General features: G+C 33.7%; 1 protein-coding gene across 2 annotated transcripts in view; it reads left to right on the forward strand.

The window, feature by feature from the left end:
* The window catches only part of Gulp1 (GULP PTB domain containing engulfment adaptor 1), a 256,656-nt gene extending 242,746 nt beyond the window's left edge, over positions 1 to 13,910 (forward strand). For both annotated transcript variants that reach the window (XM_031367384.1, XM_031367385.1), the window contains 2 exons: positions 4,612 to 4,706; positions 12,036 to 13,910. In XM_031367384.1, coding sequence (XP_031223244.1) covers positions 4,612 to 4,706; positions 12,036 to 12,107 — 167 coding nt within the window. In that variant the 3' untranslated portion in view covers positions 12,108 to 13,910. The remainder of the gene's footprint in view (positions 1 to 4,611; positions 4,707 to 12,035) is intronic.
* Positions 13,911 to 15,882: the final 1,972 nt, after the last annotated feature.

Consider the following 15,882-nt stretch of genomic DNA (forward strand, 5'->3'; position numbering starts at 1 on the left):
CCCAAGTGCTGGGATTAAAGGCATGTGCTACCACTGCCCAGCTTGAATTTTTTCTTAAAAGCAACATTCAAGTTTATGAATTACAAGTAAAGAGCTAACTTACAAATTCTTCATGCTTCTTTGCCATTTTGTTGTGAGACAGCAACAAATGGAATTAAAGAAATCTCATATGCTAATTATATTAATGTTAGTGAATTCTACGATAAAACATCAGCGTTGTAATAGGTCAGTTACTAAATATTAGCAATGTTGTTAAGAAGTTACACTAAAGACACAGAAAATACTCTAGAAAGCAACTCATCATGGCCACAGATATTTTACCATTATGATTTCCTTGAGACAGGGTCTTACCCTTTAGCCAATGCTGGCTTTGAACATTTTGGAACTTCCCTCACCCCCAGGAATGTACTACAGATATGAACCACTATTCGTGACTAGAGAATTTTTAATATTAGTTTTATTGACTATATGAAGATGTTTTACAATAAATTTTGATCATATTTACCCCCCTCTCCGGCCTGTAACTCTTCCAGGCAGATTCTCTTCCAAGTCCTTACCTTTTCTCAACTTCATGTCCTCCTCCTATTCATATAATTCATCCAACCAAATTTGTGTTGCTCTTTTTAAGTGTGGGTCCACTCATAGAAGATACACCCTTTAAGAAAACTGGCTCTCACATACCTAGAAGTCAACAGATGTAAACAGTTCCTCAACTAGAAGTTGGGAGCTCATGAACCCCTTTCTTCTCCATGCTGAAAGGTTAACTTGCTTGATGTTGAGCAGAACATCCCAGCTAACGTGAATTTATGAGTACAGATATTCAGTCATATCTGCATGACACTGCTTTGCCCCAGTCCTTCCTAATCTCTGAACAGTCTTTCCATCTCCTCTTCCAAAATGATTCCTAACTTTGAGGGATAGATCATTTAGATATCTCATTTGTGGATGAGTACTTCAACAATGTTTATTCTCTACATTTTGATCAATTGTGAGATTATACATTAATCACCATATTTTGTACAAAGATGAAGTCTGAAAGTTACACTAAGCTACAGGCATTAAAATCTGAATTTAGAAGGCAATTTAATATTTAGTCATTTTGGTAGAATAATAGTAGTTTCAATTTGAGGCCTGTGATCTCTTCAATCATGGGTCTTGGTCAGATTAACAGAACCAGATATGGTTCTTCCTCCTGTGGACCAGCCCTTAGATTCAATCTGAAAGCAGTTAGTTACCATCATAACCTTTGTTACACTATTGAATCCATGACTGTATCTTACCACAGCAGTCATTATCACATTTCAGAGAATTTACAACTGGGAAAGACTGTTAATAATGTTTTTTCTCTTAGTAGCCAAGTCTAAATAGTAGCTATGGTACTATGAAAGTTAGCCAGCATTAATCAAGCTTTCTTGTCAGTGCCAACTTGATTTCTCCATGTGGTGTGACCCAAGTAATAGTATGTAGTGTCTTCAGTAATAAAATCTTGATATAAAGGCCTGAACTTTAGTGTGGTGGTTTAAATAGGAATGGTCCCCATAGACAACAGTCTGAATGTTTGGCCCATAGAGAATAGCTCTGATAGGAACTAAGGCCTTGTGTATGTAGATGTGGCTTTGTTGGGAGTGTGTCAGTATGGAGGCAGGCTTTGAAGTATCCTATGTTGAGTCTATACCCAGTGTGACACACAGTCACCTCCTACTACCTGCAGATCAAGATGTCGAGCTCTGATCTACCTCTTCAGGGCCATCTCAGCCTGCATATCTTCTATGACAATAATGACTAAACCTTTAGACTGTAAGCCAGCCCCAATTAAATGTTTTCCTTTGTAAGAGTTGCCATGTTCATGTGTCTTTTCACAAAAATAAAACGATAACCAAGACAGATGTTGGTACCAGGGCCTGAGGTATTGCTGTGATAGGCATGACTATGATTTTGTTTGGAAGCATGTAGAGGTTGGGAGTTTGGATTAGAAAAGCAGTTGGGATGGTTTAAATAAGGCTTAATGGGCTATCCTAATAGAAGCATGGAAGACAGTGGTGCTGAGTTGATTTGAATTGTGGGTGCCTAGAGGAGAAGAATGTTAATATGAATTGTAGAGACTATTCCTGTAATATTCTGGTGAAGAATGTGGCTGCTCTTTGACCGTGTCTGAAAACTTTACCTCAGGCTAAATTGAGGAGTTCTGAATTAGTTGTGTTGCAGAAAATTTTCAGAATATCTTAGTATTGATTTAGTCATGTGGGTACTACTGTTCATTCTTATGAAGCACTAATGAGAGGAGAAAGCTGCTCAAGAGAAATAAAAAAATACATAGTTCAAGAAGAAAAGAGGCATCATGAATTGGAATGGATCTAAATCCTGTGTTCAAGGAGATAAACAGATTAAAGAAAAGCTTCATGCTAAATGCAATGAAAGGAATAGTGAACTCAGGGCAAGACCACACCCGGCTAAGCTTCCAACATATCAAAAGAAATGAAAGAAACACTTAGAGCCATGTGTGGTGGTGCACATACCTTTAATCCTACCACTGCAGAGACAGAGGCAGGCAGATAGCTGAGTTCAAGGTCAGCCTGATCTATAGAGCAAGTTCCCTGACAACCAAGCTTAGGAAATAAAGGAATCCATCACACACACACGCATGCACACACACACACACACACACATACACACACACACACACACACACAGAGAGAGAGAGAGAGAGAGAGAGAGAGAGAGAGAGAGAGAGAGAGAGAGAGACAGAGAGACAGAGAGACAGAGAGACAGAGACAGAGACAGAGACAGAGACAGAGAACTGGTGAAGATGTCATTGAATATGAATAAGAGGGCCGTGTGTTCTGGCCCCAGCAAGCAACAGATGTTGGCAGATTTGGCCACATGGTTTCGGCTTTAGAGTCAAGGATAGAAGAAAGGAATTTTGGATTCTCCCTCCATGGCTAAGGAAAGCTGCTGAGACCAGGCATGTGTCAGGGGTGTTCATTCTTGGAGGCCTAGAGAAGCCATTGCATGGGCCTGTGAAAGTGAAGCCTGAGGAGCTTTGGAGACTAGCCAAGGAGAGCTGTTAACAGTGAGTGGAACCAGCTTAATAGATAGAAGTGTGTAGTAGTCAATAGGGCTAAAAGCAGTTGGAGCTCTGAAGAGCACTTTCTGACATCAGGCATGGAGATGCAGAGTTTTTTGGAGTTTGCCCAGCTGCTTATTGGACTTGCTTTGGTCCAGTATTTTCTCATTCTGGTGTCTTTTCTCTCTTTTGGAATGTTAATGTGTATCCTGCGCCAAGATATGTTGAAAAGTGTGTGATATGCTTTTTTATTTTATCTTATAGGAAACTACAGTCAAGAGATTGCATGAGTCTCAGAAGAGACTTTTGGACTTTGGACTTTTAGACAGGCTTGAGATTGAAAGAAACTATGGGGACTTTTAAAGTTAGACAGAATAAAATTCTGTATTAGGCTGTACCTAACAAGTTTTGGGAGGCCAAGGAGTAGAATGTAGTGGTTTGGCTCCAGTGAATGTTTGGCCTATAGGGAGTGATACTAACTATTAAGGGGTGAAGCCTTGTTGGAGGAAATGTGTCACTGTGGGGGCAGTCTTGAGGTTTCCTATCTTGAGCATAGCTCAATCTATGTCTACTGTGGCACATAGTCCCTTTGTACTGGCTACAGAGCAAGATGTAGCACTCTTAGCTACTTCTCCAGCACTATGTCTGCTTGCATACCACCACGTTTCACACCATGATGATAGTAGACTAAACCTCTGAAGTGTAAGCCAGCCCTAACTAAATGGTTTTTTTTTTTCATATTCATAAGAGTTGCCATGCCCATGGTGTCTCTTCACAACTATAGACCCTTCACTAAGATGTTATAGTGGTATTTCTTCTTTTTTTGGAGGGGGTAACTACTTGGACACCCCTGATAAACTTCTCAGTTAGATATTCCTCATTTGATATTGGGTTTTATATTTGTCGATCTATGTTGCCTGGAAGGAAACTTATCCTCTGTGTTGTATAACTGCACTTAAACTCACTTATATGAACACAGAAATACACACATGAAGCTTATAAAATAAAAGGTTTCAACATGACTTTTTCATGCATCATTATGGTTAGTTCTGCTTCCTCCAACTCTCTTCTTTATTCGACTCTCCCACTCCTCTCTCTCCCCAAACTTTCTTCTGCATTTTTTCCTTCCATATTACCTGTGTCCACCACTACTCCCCTCCCATAAGATCTTTCTTGACTTTCCTCACCAATAATCCAATTTTAGTTTCCTAGTTGCTCCAGATACTCCAAGTTAAACATACAGATATAAATATTTGACACCAATATTCACATGTGAATAAGAATATACATTTGTTTATGGCCATACTGTCCCTAAATGTGACTAAACCCATCTTGACAGAGAATTTTTATTATCACAAAATATAGTTTTCCTAACTTGGTTCAAGAATATACAACATAAAATGTAAGTATCAGTAGCTCATTTGATTCTGTAAATACTTTTATTAATGTAATAATTAAATTTATACTTTTTAAGTTATACTCCTAGTTTTGTTCTATCTCAACTAATGTTTCATCATATCTCTTACCAAGCGTTTTCTTCCCTACAGAACGGGATCTTTTTGGAGCTGAACCTTTTGACCCATTTAACTGTGGATCAGGGGACTTCCCTCCTGATATTCAGTCCAAATTAGATGAGATGCAGGTAACTATTTTAACAGATTGTTTATTTCTTTTAATCTGAAACAACAACAACAAAATGTTTGTACCAAAACTCTATCCTTCATATAGGTTCATATAGAGTTTGTACCAAAACTCTATCCTTGCTATAAAGGCAACTTAACTGCTTAAAGCAGTTAGACTAAAAATAACTACACTTTATAGAACACTTACACATGCCAAGGGCTGTGTCTTTCTTTCTTTGAATGAATCAGTATACAATGGAAAGAAGATGGTTATTTTTAATCCAAATGACAGAATTGTATGTTTTTAAATTATAGAACTTTTTAAAAAGTCATTGTAATGAAATTGTAATACTTTGTTTCAGTCTTAATAGTTCTGAATTTCAAAATTTTAAAAGGATTGGATAAGGGAAAATCTTTGTAAGACTAGCATATTTTTTTTTTCCTTGTGAAGAAGCATTGTAACTGTGGGTCATGACTCCTTGACTTTTGAGAAGGCAAATACCAGTGGCAACTTCTTTAGGAGGTTGGTCAAGCATCTTTAAATTTTTCTGTAAGATGAAAGAAAGTGTTTTTTAAAGCTTTATAGATGTTTCCATTGATGGAAAGATTGTCATCCTTCAATTGGAATAATGGCTTCTCTTTATATTTGCCCTCCATGTTTGGATAAAACAATTATGTCTTATTTTACTTCACAAGTATTCATAACTGATAAAATTCAGAACAGCATGAGTTACTTGGAACTGAATGAGAAGAGATAGTTGAGACATTAATGTGAGGAAGTTGAGTTATTTCTGCTAGTTGTCCTGATTAATTCACTCTCTCCTTGAGCTTCATCACCCCTGCCAACCTACCCCCAAACCAGAGAATAAACTGTGATCTAAAGCTGGTGAGCACACTCCTTTTCTTGAGACAATATAAATATCCTTCCATTCAGATAAAAGGGCATGCTGCTGCATTTTCTAATTATTATGTGCTTATCATTTTTTGTTCTAGATTTAGTAATATGACTGCATTTAAAATGTTGAACTATTTAAAACATGCCTTGATGTTTTCAAAGAATATATCAGAATTTCTCAAATTCAATCAGTTCTGATTTCTTTTTACAAAACTTTATTTTATTTTTTTTAATTTACTAAAATGATTATATTTTTAAAATATTCTGAAAAATTCATTTATGACTGAGCCATATATTTTTTATAATCATCATAATATCAACAAAGTTCACATTAAAATGTTTAGTTAAAATAAGAAATATAGCATTTTGGAGTAAAACAGAGACCACCCAATCGACCTCTATCAATCTCAACATGCAATATGCCTAATAAGATTGATCTCTCACCTTTACAGTTCAGTATCTGAAAGCTGCACTTAAAAGCAAGAGAGGGTGGGTTGGTAAGCAGGAAGAGGGGGGAGGGAACAAGGATTTTGTCTTTTGGTTTTGTTTTTGCTTTATTTTATTCTTTTTCTTTTTTTTTTTTTCCGGAGGGGAAACTGGGAAAGGAGATATCATATGATATGATATGTAAATAAAGAAAATATCTAATAAAAAAAGCAAGAAAAATAAGTGGCTGCTTAATGAGACACAGTGCTGTGTCCTCTGAATTATTTTCCTTTGTTGTCATCTGTGATTGCTTGAATGAATTATCTGGGACAATGCCTGTAGAACATGAGCGTGGAAGCTGGGAGGAGTAATGTTCTTAGGCTGATGCAGATGATGAAGACTTGCCATGAAGGCATTTTGTTTTTAATAGTAAACATAAGACTTGTACAAGTTTTAAAGGATAAGCCTTCACCTACAGACGTTTGACCTCACCAAGTTTGAGAAATGTGATACAAGAGTGATGTAGAAATACGATAATCAGGTAATCTTAGACTGAGATCCAATGCTTTTGACTCTCAGGTTTCTAATACATTTCTTAATGCCTCTTTTATCCTCCTGCTTTCATGGTGGGTAGCGCCAGAGATGGTTGGTATCTCACTTCATAATTTAAAGAGCTAACAAACTTTTTAAGTGCTAAAATATTTGTATTTGCATGTTTCACTTAATATCTATTCAAAGAAGTTTTATATGGTTGTATGTGATTAAGTCAGTGTGTTTAAAGAGGTTTCACAGCTCAGATCTTCAGGCTAATATTTCAATTATTGTCAGTACTTCATAGTTCATTTTATTGTGTGTTTTTGTTAGTTCAAGACTTACAAGGTCACCTTAAATATAGTGAAATAATATTTCTTTCATTCATAGTCTACAATGATCTAATGTGCACATATGGCTACTCTATCTTTACATAATGTGTAAAAATGCCAATATAGTATAATAAGCTAATTAAATAATGTCATGTAGTATGTGACATTAGTGGTATTCTTTTTTTATTATATAGGATTAAAACTAAATTATTACCAATAGTTTCAGTACTGACTTTGAAATTTTAGGAATGTTTCATGCATGTAAGAATTAAAGAAGAAATGTCAAGCCATATTTTATTTCAAATACTTGAGCAATTTAATATATTTTTAAAAATCAATCATATAGTTATTTGATGTGATATAATTTAAACTGTAAGGAACGTGTCTTTCTCAGAAAAAGGAATAAGATACTATTGATAGCTGTGAGTATATTTTATGAATTGAAATAATGAAATAGAAGTTGAGGAGAATAACTCAGTTGGCAAAGTTGTTGCCATGCAAACACGAAATTCTTAATCTCAGAACCCACAAAAAAAAAAATCCAGGGTAATCCCATCACTAGAAAGACAGAGACCTGATGTTTCCTAGGGTATATTGGTTAGGCAATGTAACCTAACTGGGAAGTTTCACGCCAATGAAATGGAAGACCTAAAAAATAACAGTCAACCTTGATCTCCAGCATTCATATACATACCCATGCATGTATATGTACACCAATATTTATACAACATATACACCTGAGCCACATGAGTATACAAATCTCACACATACATGAACATGCATGTTTGCACAAACATGCACACTTGCATAAACTATTGTAATATTTTTTCAAACAATGGCAAGTCTAAAAAAGAATGAAAGAATTGTATATAAATATCAAGTCAACTGCTTAAAAATTTGGGAGCCTTGTGTACAACACAAGGGTCTTGAAATCTTACTTCTCCTATCTCAGCCTCTCTATTAGTAGTATTGTTTATTTCATGTTTTTACACTATACTATGGTTTTAGAACAGCTTATATATTTCAAAAGTATTTATATACACAAGGGAGACATAGACAATTAACTTGGGAGGTGACTTGTAGGAAAGAGAACAACAAAGTGAGACTGAATGCTTTGCTTGCCATTTGTAGCTCTTGTATCAAGTTTGAAGAAGAGGACTTTACAAGTTACTCTTTCTCTGAGATGAATGCTTTTCTAAATTATCACAGCCAATGAACCAGATTCTTACCCACACCTAATGTCTGTGCCACCCTCCAAGCAGAACCACTGTTCATTGAAACAGTTGGTGAATGACTTTATGGATAGACTATCTTAATACACACACCATTTCTTAAATGAATGTAACCTGTTCTCTGTGGCCTGAGAGTAAAGTCACTCAAGTCAAATAGTTTTGACCATAGCAGGAAGTCTGTATCCAAAAATCGTGCCTACATTTCATTCCTTGGCGCAGCAGAACTATCAACTTTCAGCTTAGCTACAATGGAGGTAAAATCCTTTGGTGATGTGAGGGTCATTGAAGTACAGCCTTATTACAATGAAATCGAATGTCTAGTTCTTATTGGGCTTGTTCTACAGAAAGAGCCAAGACTTTAAACTCTACTAAATACAAAACAAACAAACAAAAAGACTTTATATATTTATGTTCATTGAAGTAAATACTAGTAGTGATGTATTATTTTGAAATATACAGTTAATATGTTTGGAGTTATTTGAAATTTATACTGAGAAAAACATATGTATTTTCAGTATTTCTGTAGGCAAGCACCTACATAACACTGATAAATTGATTGTTGTTTTATATCAAACAACTTTTATAGTACTCATTTTTATTTTTATAATATTTTACAAATTTTAAGGAATATGACAAAAAAGATATTGAGAGTATTGAAGAAGGGGTCTCTGGGAGGAGTTGGGGTACAAAAGGGAAACAAGAATTTGATTTAATTCTATTTAATTTTATTTACTTAAAGTATGTTTTTAAATGTTAACAAATTCAGACAAATTGAAATCATGTAACTTTTCTCATCATAATGCAATAAAAGTTAAAAAAAAAAGAAATTTATAAAAATGAAAAAAAAATTGGGAACCTATGTATAAATGAAATACAAGCAATGCCTCCAGGTCAATATCTCAAGGAGGTTGGTAGCATTCCTGGGGAATGATGTCCAAAATTGGTCTCTAGCTTCCATATGCATTCATAAATATGTGCATGCAAACTTATATAGACACATGCACCTACATGCATGTGTATACTTAAAGAAACAGACAAATGATTGGAAGGCCAAACATTCATTGCATGAATAATAAGCCCTGACTCAGAGAAAAGAGCCACAATAGTCTAACCTATGTGTAGATGTAGTCAAAGTAGACATACAAATAATTTTTTAAAATCTAAGTGCCATTTTTAATTAACAGACAATTTTTTAAATAAACAGTATGAGCGAAATTGTTGAGAAGTATGAAGTCTAAATGCTTTCTAAATCAAGGTTAGATCATAACTTAGCATCTTTATGGGAAGTCATACTAATTTGATACTAAACTTATACTAATATTTACACTTATATTTAAATATGAACATGAACAAATATAAATTTTTAAAGTTTTTACACATGAAATTATGGTTGTTGGCCTTATTCATGATTGTAAAGTAATGGAAATAAATTGATACTATAAATATTAATACTTTGTTGTAGTCAAAATAAATTAGTTTGATTAGAAATCTAAAGAAGTTCTTTTAGACAACAGAATAGACAATTATAGGTTATATATTTTATAAATAAAAATGCTTTTGCCCTCCTGAAACTTGATGGGATAATTAAGGGCTCACCTCATTATCTGAGCATTTAGGCCATAGGAGTTCTTCTGTCTTCTCTCTATACTCTTCTCTGTTTCAGAACAGAAAACTACAGTTCAGCAAATCTTTTCATATGAAAAGAATACGATTAATGTTTTAACTAATTATAAAGTAATTCTTTTATCAAAGTAGTCCTATAATTACATTAAATAAATATGCCTTTTTTATGAGACTGAAGCACTGCCTACTTCACTAAGGAGACTCTTTAAGCCACAATTTAAAACAGATTTAAAGATTCAAGAGAGAAGTCAACATTCATTACATCATGAAATAAAAATAAAACTGCTGAAGAAAGGTTGATAAATATACAGGGAGTTTTATTTCAGGAGGAAAGAAAATCAGTGAGCCTACAAGAACATATCTCTTAGTTGATGATTAGATTAAGCTAAGTAATTTGCAATAGCAATGGTATTCTAAGTGGTTTGCAAGCACTTTTTTTTATCATCTATTTATCATCATCTATTATTCAAAATATACTAGATAACGACAATGTACAAGTCTTCAGGTAGAAACCAGATATCTGAAAAAATAGTGAATATTATTTTTAGTATTCACTTTAAAACTAATTACTATTCACACATGCACATAACAAATAGTTCTTATTATAATACAGGCTTTTAAAATGATTGATAACTACTATGTCCATCACCCAGTTGAATATGGTTTGCATCTAAATGGTGGGAAGAAGTTTATAAACCTTTCTAATACTAATATTGCTATCCAGTCTGTGTGGAATAAACATAAAGAGGTTCTCTGAGCACTGACTATAGATGTGATTTCTTCTGTATATGATAATGTTTGTATTACACAACTATTAATATATTAAATGCTGATTGTAAATGAAAGTAATGAGGTACTATCACAATGACTCCTAAAGAAACCTACAATGTGACCTGTATTTCCTCTGATTAGCACATATCTATGCTTCTTTGTTAGCCAGTGTGCATTGATTTAGAGGCAAGATGAGGTTAGAGAAAGATTGGAGTATAAGAGGCAGTTTATAATTTAATTATTTCTTTGCAAAGTAGAAAAGATGCTAGGTGTGATGGCATATTTCTTTAATCTCAGAGTCCAGATGGCAGAGACAGGTCCATCTCTGAGTTAAAAATTACCCTAGTCTAGAAAGTGAGTTCCAGGATAAGCAGGGTTATTCAGAGAAACCTTGCCTCAAAAAAACAAACCAAACCAAACAACTGCACCCTCTCCAACCAAGTAACAAAAAAGAAAGAAGGCAGGAAGAATAAAAGGAGAGAAAGATAGAGAGAAATATTCTCTTAATGTTCAATAAGTAGGTGGTATCTTAACCTCAAAAACATTCTAATGGATCAGAAGTTAAAAAACAAGACTATGAAAATTTATACATATATATATGATAGACAGTTGATTTATAGAGATAGATAGATAGATAGATAGATAGATAGATGATTAAAAGATAGATAGGTAGATCAGCAATTACAAAACCAAGAAGGCCATAATTTGAAAGAGGGCAAGAGGTGGTATATTAATGTTTTACAGGGAGGAAAGGATGGTAGAAATGATGTAATCATATTTATAATTTCAAAATTAAAAATAATAGCAAAAATGTATGTAAAGAAAAAGTAGCAGCAGAACTGATGGGCAGCTTTCAGACGGTTATAGTGGTCCATAGTACTACATCCTGTTAGGAGTATAGCACTGTCCTTGAAAAGTATTTTACCCAGATGTGGACCGTTATAGCCAGAAGCAAAACATGAATGTTATCAGACTTCTGTGAACTCTCAGTCATAGAGGGTGTGGACAAGTAACACAGGGGTAAAAAAGTATTTACTCTCATAGAGGACCTGAGTTTAATTTACAGCACTGATAAAAATGACTCATCTACAAATCAAAAATGGAACTGTCTACAACTCCAGTTCCAGGATATGCAGTACCATGTTCTAGTCTTCTAGTTGAAAACCTACACACACACACACACACACACACACACACACACACACACACACCTTTTAAAATTAGTAATAAATTATAGTAAAATGAAATATTGAAAACGTCTACTACAAAAATGGATGTCTTAAACTATATGTCATGTCTTAAATTGTTTTTTTCTTTTATGTCTCTTGCACATTCATTTCATATACTTAAGACAGAAAAATGTCCCGTAGTATGAAAGAACTCATAGAATTTTATCTGTTAAATTTTGAAAAGCCAAAATTTCAATTTACTTTAAACATAAACATTATAACATTTTGTAGTCTCTTTTGCTTATTGATATGATTATGATCTCTTTTGTCATTAATGTTTACACTTTAACCATTTTATTCTACTTTACAGGAGGGGTTCAAAATGGGACTAACTCTTGAAGGAACAGTGTTTTGTCTCGACCCATTAGACAGCAGGTGCTGACATCACGAATGAGTAATCCTAACATGCTTAATTTGTTTATTTACATATATCATTCATTATTTTAAGACAACTATTACACTTGTGCCAATATATTTTTGAATATCTAAATGTTTTAGATCTGTTGAAGTAACAGTCTCCTCATTTTCACTGTTGATTTATCTTTTATTTTAAACAGAACTTAGTATAATGTATATTGGACTTTTATGTTCCCTTCTATGTTAAGGGTGAATTTTTAATTGAAAAACAGGTTTTCCTGCCTTGTCTGAATTTTAAAATATCATTACCTTGACATTTATGCTCATTCTCTAGAACATTAGTTCATTACCCTTGTCCCCCAAACCATACCTTGATAGCTTCCAAATATCTGAAGAGACAGGCCAATATACATGTTCTATTTTGACACTGATTAGCTGTATGTCATTTTGTGAATAAAAACTTTACCTCATTATGAAAACCTAAAGTTTAGCTATTATGCTACCAGCTGACTAAATTCTATCTGGTAAAATAAGAATATAGGTTTTAGTAGTAATCACATAAAATATATTCAGAATAGTAGCAAATATGAAATAATAATATCAGTCATTTAAGTTATATTCTAAAAATGTTTAATTTGTCTCAAGTAACAATTGAGGAGAAATTACTTCCTTGGAAAACTGAAAATTTCATTTCTAATGTGCTATCATATTAGTGTAACACTGGGCTAGTATCTGCTCTAGTATTTTAAGAAATGAAGTTTTTGCTTTCTACAGATGTGATGCTTATTGCCCGGTTTTATGTTACCCATATTCTGCAGTTATCATGTGATACGGTATTTCTCTCACCAATCTTACGTCTCAATGCCACGTTAGTTTTCATCCTTTAAACTTTTGGTGGGGCATTTTATTCAAATTTAAGAAAATTTAACAATTTTAATTTTCACTTGCTCTGTTAAAGTCACAGTTTCATTTTTCACAAAAAAATCTCATTAGCTGTTCATCATGAATATGAGCAATAAAACTCTCTAGCACTCATTCTGATGTACTAATGAACCTACCCTTTGAAAATATCTGCTTCCACAATATTTACTCATGATATAAAATACTACCAGTGCAGAAAAAAAAATGTCGAAAGTTCTAATGTTGTTTATCACAATACAAGAAAAATAAAGTAATGAAAATCTGGGTTTAGTTTGTGGGAATTTTATCAAAACTAATTAGATATGTTACTCCTAGAGTTTTATGGAAGTATTAAAGGTACCTTTTCATTAGGAGCAGAGCAGAAATCAAATGTGCTTATGCAATTGTATGTTTGAATGATTATGCTCTATGGCATACATATGGCATTCCTGCTTACTTCTGTTGTACCTGCTAAGTTTAACCTTAATTAGCAGGTACTGTGTGTTTTACCAAGAAGTCTTTGTAGTTCTAGATTCTCAGCTAGGATTTTGGAATTTGTATAATGGAGATGTTTAGAAGCCATCTATATGGCTTTTTTTAAAACAGAATTTGTTATTTTTATTGTACTTTTAAAAGCTTTATGTAATAGGTATATATTTAGCAAACATTTAGTATCAATTGTAACACAATAGAATACTAAGATGATATTTGCACATTTATGATATGTTACTTACCAGTTTTTAATGGTGACCTGTTCTGCTACTGGCATGATCAAATAGTACATAAAATTGGCCACTAATATGAACATTTACTTCACCAGTGAATTTTTATGGAAATATGATTGGAAATTTAATTTCTATGTAAACTCAATGATACATTTGATTTTGCTGAGAATAAAAGATTTTAAATAAATTAAACTGTGATCTCAGTTTCATGCGTAAATCTGACTCAATTGTGCAAACATGGATTTGGTGCTGATGATGGCAAAGGTCATAGTTTGGTTTCTTTTAGCAGAAACATCTGGTGCAATAATTGTATAAAGATCACATTTCAAAATTGATTGTTCCCTTAGAGTGTTTTGACTTACAGTCTTCTAAGTGAACTTTATAATAGGACTGTCACATATTGTACTATCTGGAAGAATTTTGATCCACTCTCAAACATGGTTTAAACATGTGGGTCTCATATACACTGTCATTGAAAACCAAATTATGCACCAATTTATTCAGTAAAATTCATATGTCATTACATTATCTTATTACACATGTAATATAAATGGAAAAATATTTAGGAAATTTGTTAATATATATTAAGCTGGCAGAATTCTTAATTTCAAAAGAAAGTACATATGTACATATGTGTGTGTATACACATATGAGTTAATAAATGAAAAGCAATTTATTTATTAAAATATCACATAAACCAGTAACTTCCGTGGGAGCATAGACAATAAACTATGCTTAAATATGGTTACCTTGAACTGGCTACTGATGTCAGATATCCCATAAGAGGTTTATCAGGACTGGACACTAAAGATTTTTCTTAACTATTTTTAGTTCTTACAGTAGATTTTAAATTTTTTTCTAATAAAATATAGGCCTAAAAATGGCTCTTGAGTAAAGATAAGATGCTTGCCGCCTAGCTTGATGACCTCAGTTATATATCTCCATGGGAAGATGAAGCCAGTTCTTCTAAGCTGTACTCTGACCTTCACACATACGCTAAACCCATGTGCCTGCCCCTGTGCACACAGACAGATACACATCAAAATGTAAAATTAGTTGTGAAAATATTTTAAAAAATCTTTAATCACATAATGTCAATCCACACTGATGTGGATGTTCTGACAGCTTTATAATGTTGCATTTCTAAATACTGCTACAAATTATCTTTTTGTTACTCCCATAACTGAAACAAATATTGGCTATTAATATTTTTCTATGCCAGTATTTCCATCTATAGTTCCAACTTCAATATTTACTCAAGATTTTGGATGTCAGCCTCTGTTAAATTACTTGCAGGTCTTGGACTGATTTTAAATTTTGACAACTTAAATCTGAGACTCCACCTAAGTTGGCCCCTATGCAAACATCTAGGGAGCTACTAATATGGTCACGGCTGGAACTGGCCTCCATCCTCCTGTGTTCTGAGTAGTGTCTTCATCCTAGATAATTTAAGACAAACCATTGAAGCATTTTTTTTTCTTGAAAACTCTTATAATGTATTGAAACAGATAACTCATAATCATAGACTTTTTTTATTATATGGTGTTATACAGATACCATGATATCCTGGTTCTGAAATTCTATTCACAGAATCACTTTGTATTCAGCGACAGTGAAATCTTCTACTTAAGCAAATACACTAATGTGTAAATTCATTATAGCCATGTATTTCTAAGGTTTCACGTGAATTTTTATGAACTATGGATAATACTTTCACATTAGGCTGTTGCCATTCTCCAAAACAACTTTTCTACCTCAATCATTTTTACATTGATGTATATTTACATTTATTTTGTTTAGATATTATACTATGATTATATCACTTCCACCTTTCTTTTTTCCTCCCTCAAAACTGTTCCATATACCCCTTTTGGTTATCATTCAAATTTACAGCCTCCTTCTTTCACTAATTTTTGTCACACACATATATGTATGTGTATATATTCCTGAGCACACCCTACACTGTCTGCATGATGTTACTTGTATGTTACTTTCAAGGCTGACCAAATGCTATTGGGTGGACAATTTATTGCCTTGCAGGCTCTTTACCAGCAGAATCAGGCGAGAGGGAGAGAAAGAACCCTGTCCAGCCGAGCCTCTCGGGGCTGAGCGGGATGGTGAGTGTCACAGCTCGAATCTCCTGCCTCCAGAGAATAACCACCCTGAGCCAGGAGT

Source organism: Mastomys coucha, unplaced genomic scaffold (genome assembly GCF_008632895.1).
Source record: "Mastomys coucha isolate ucsf_1 unplaced genomic scaffold, UCSF_Mcou_1 pScaffold14, whole genome shotgun sequence".
NCBI classification, from domain to species: domain Eukaryota; kingdom Metazoa; phylum Chordata; class Mammalia; order Rodentia; family Muridae; genus Mastomys; species Mastomys coucha.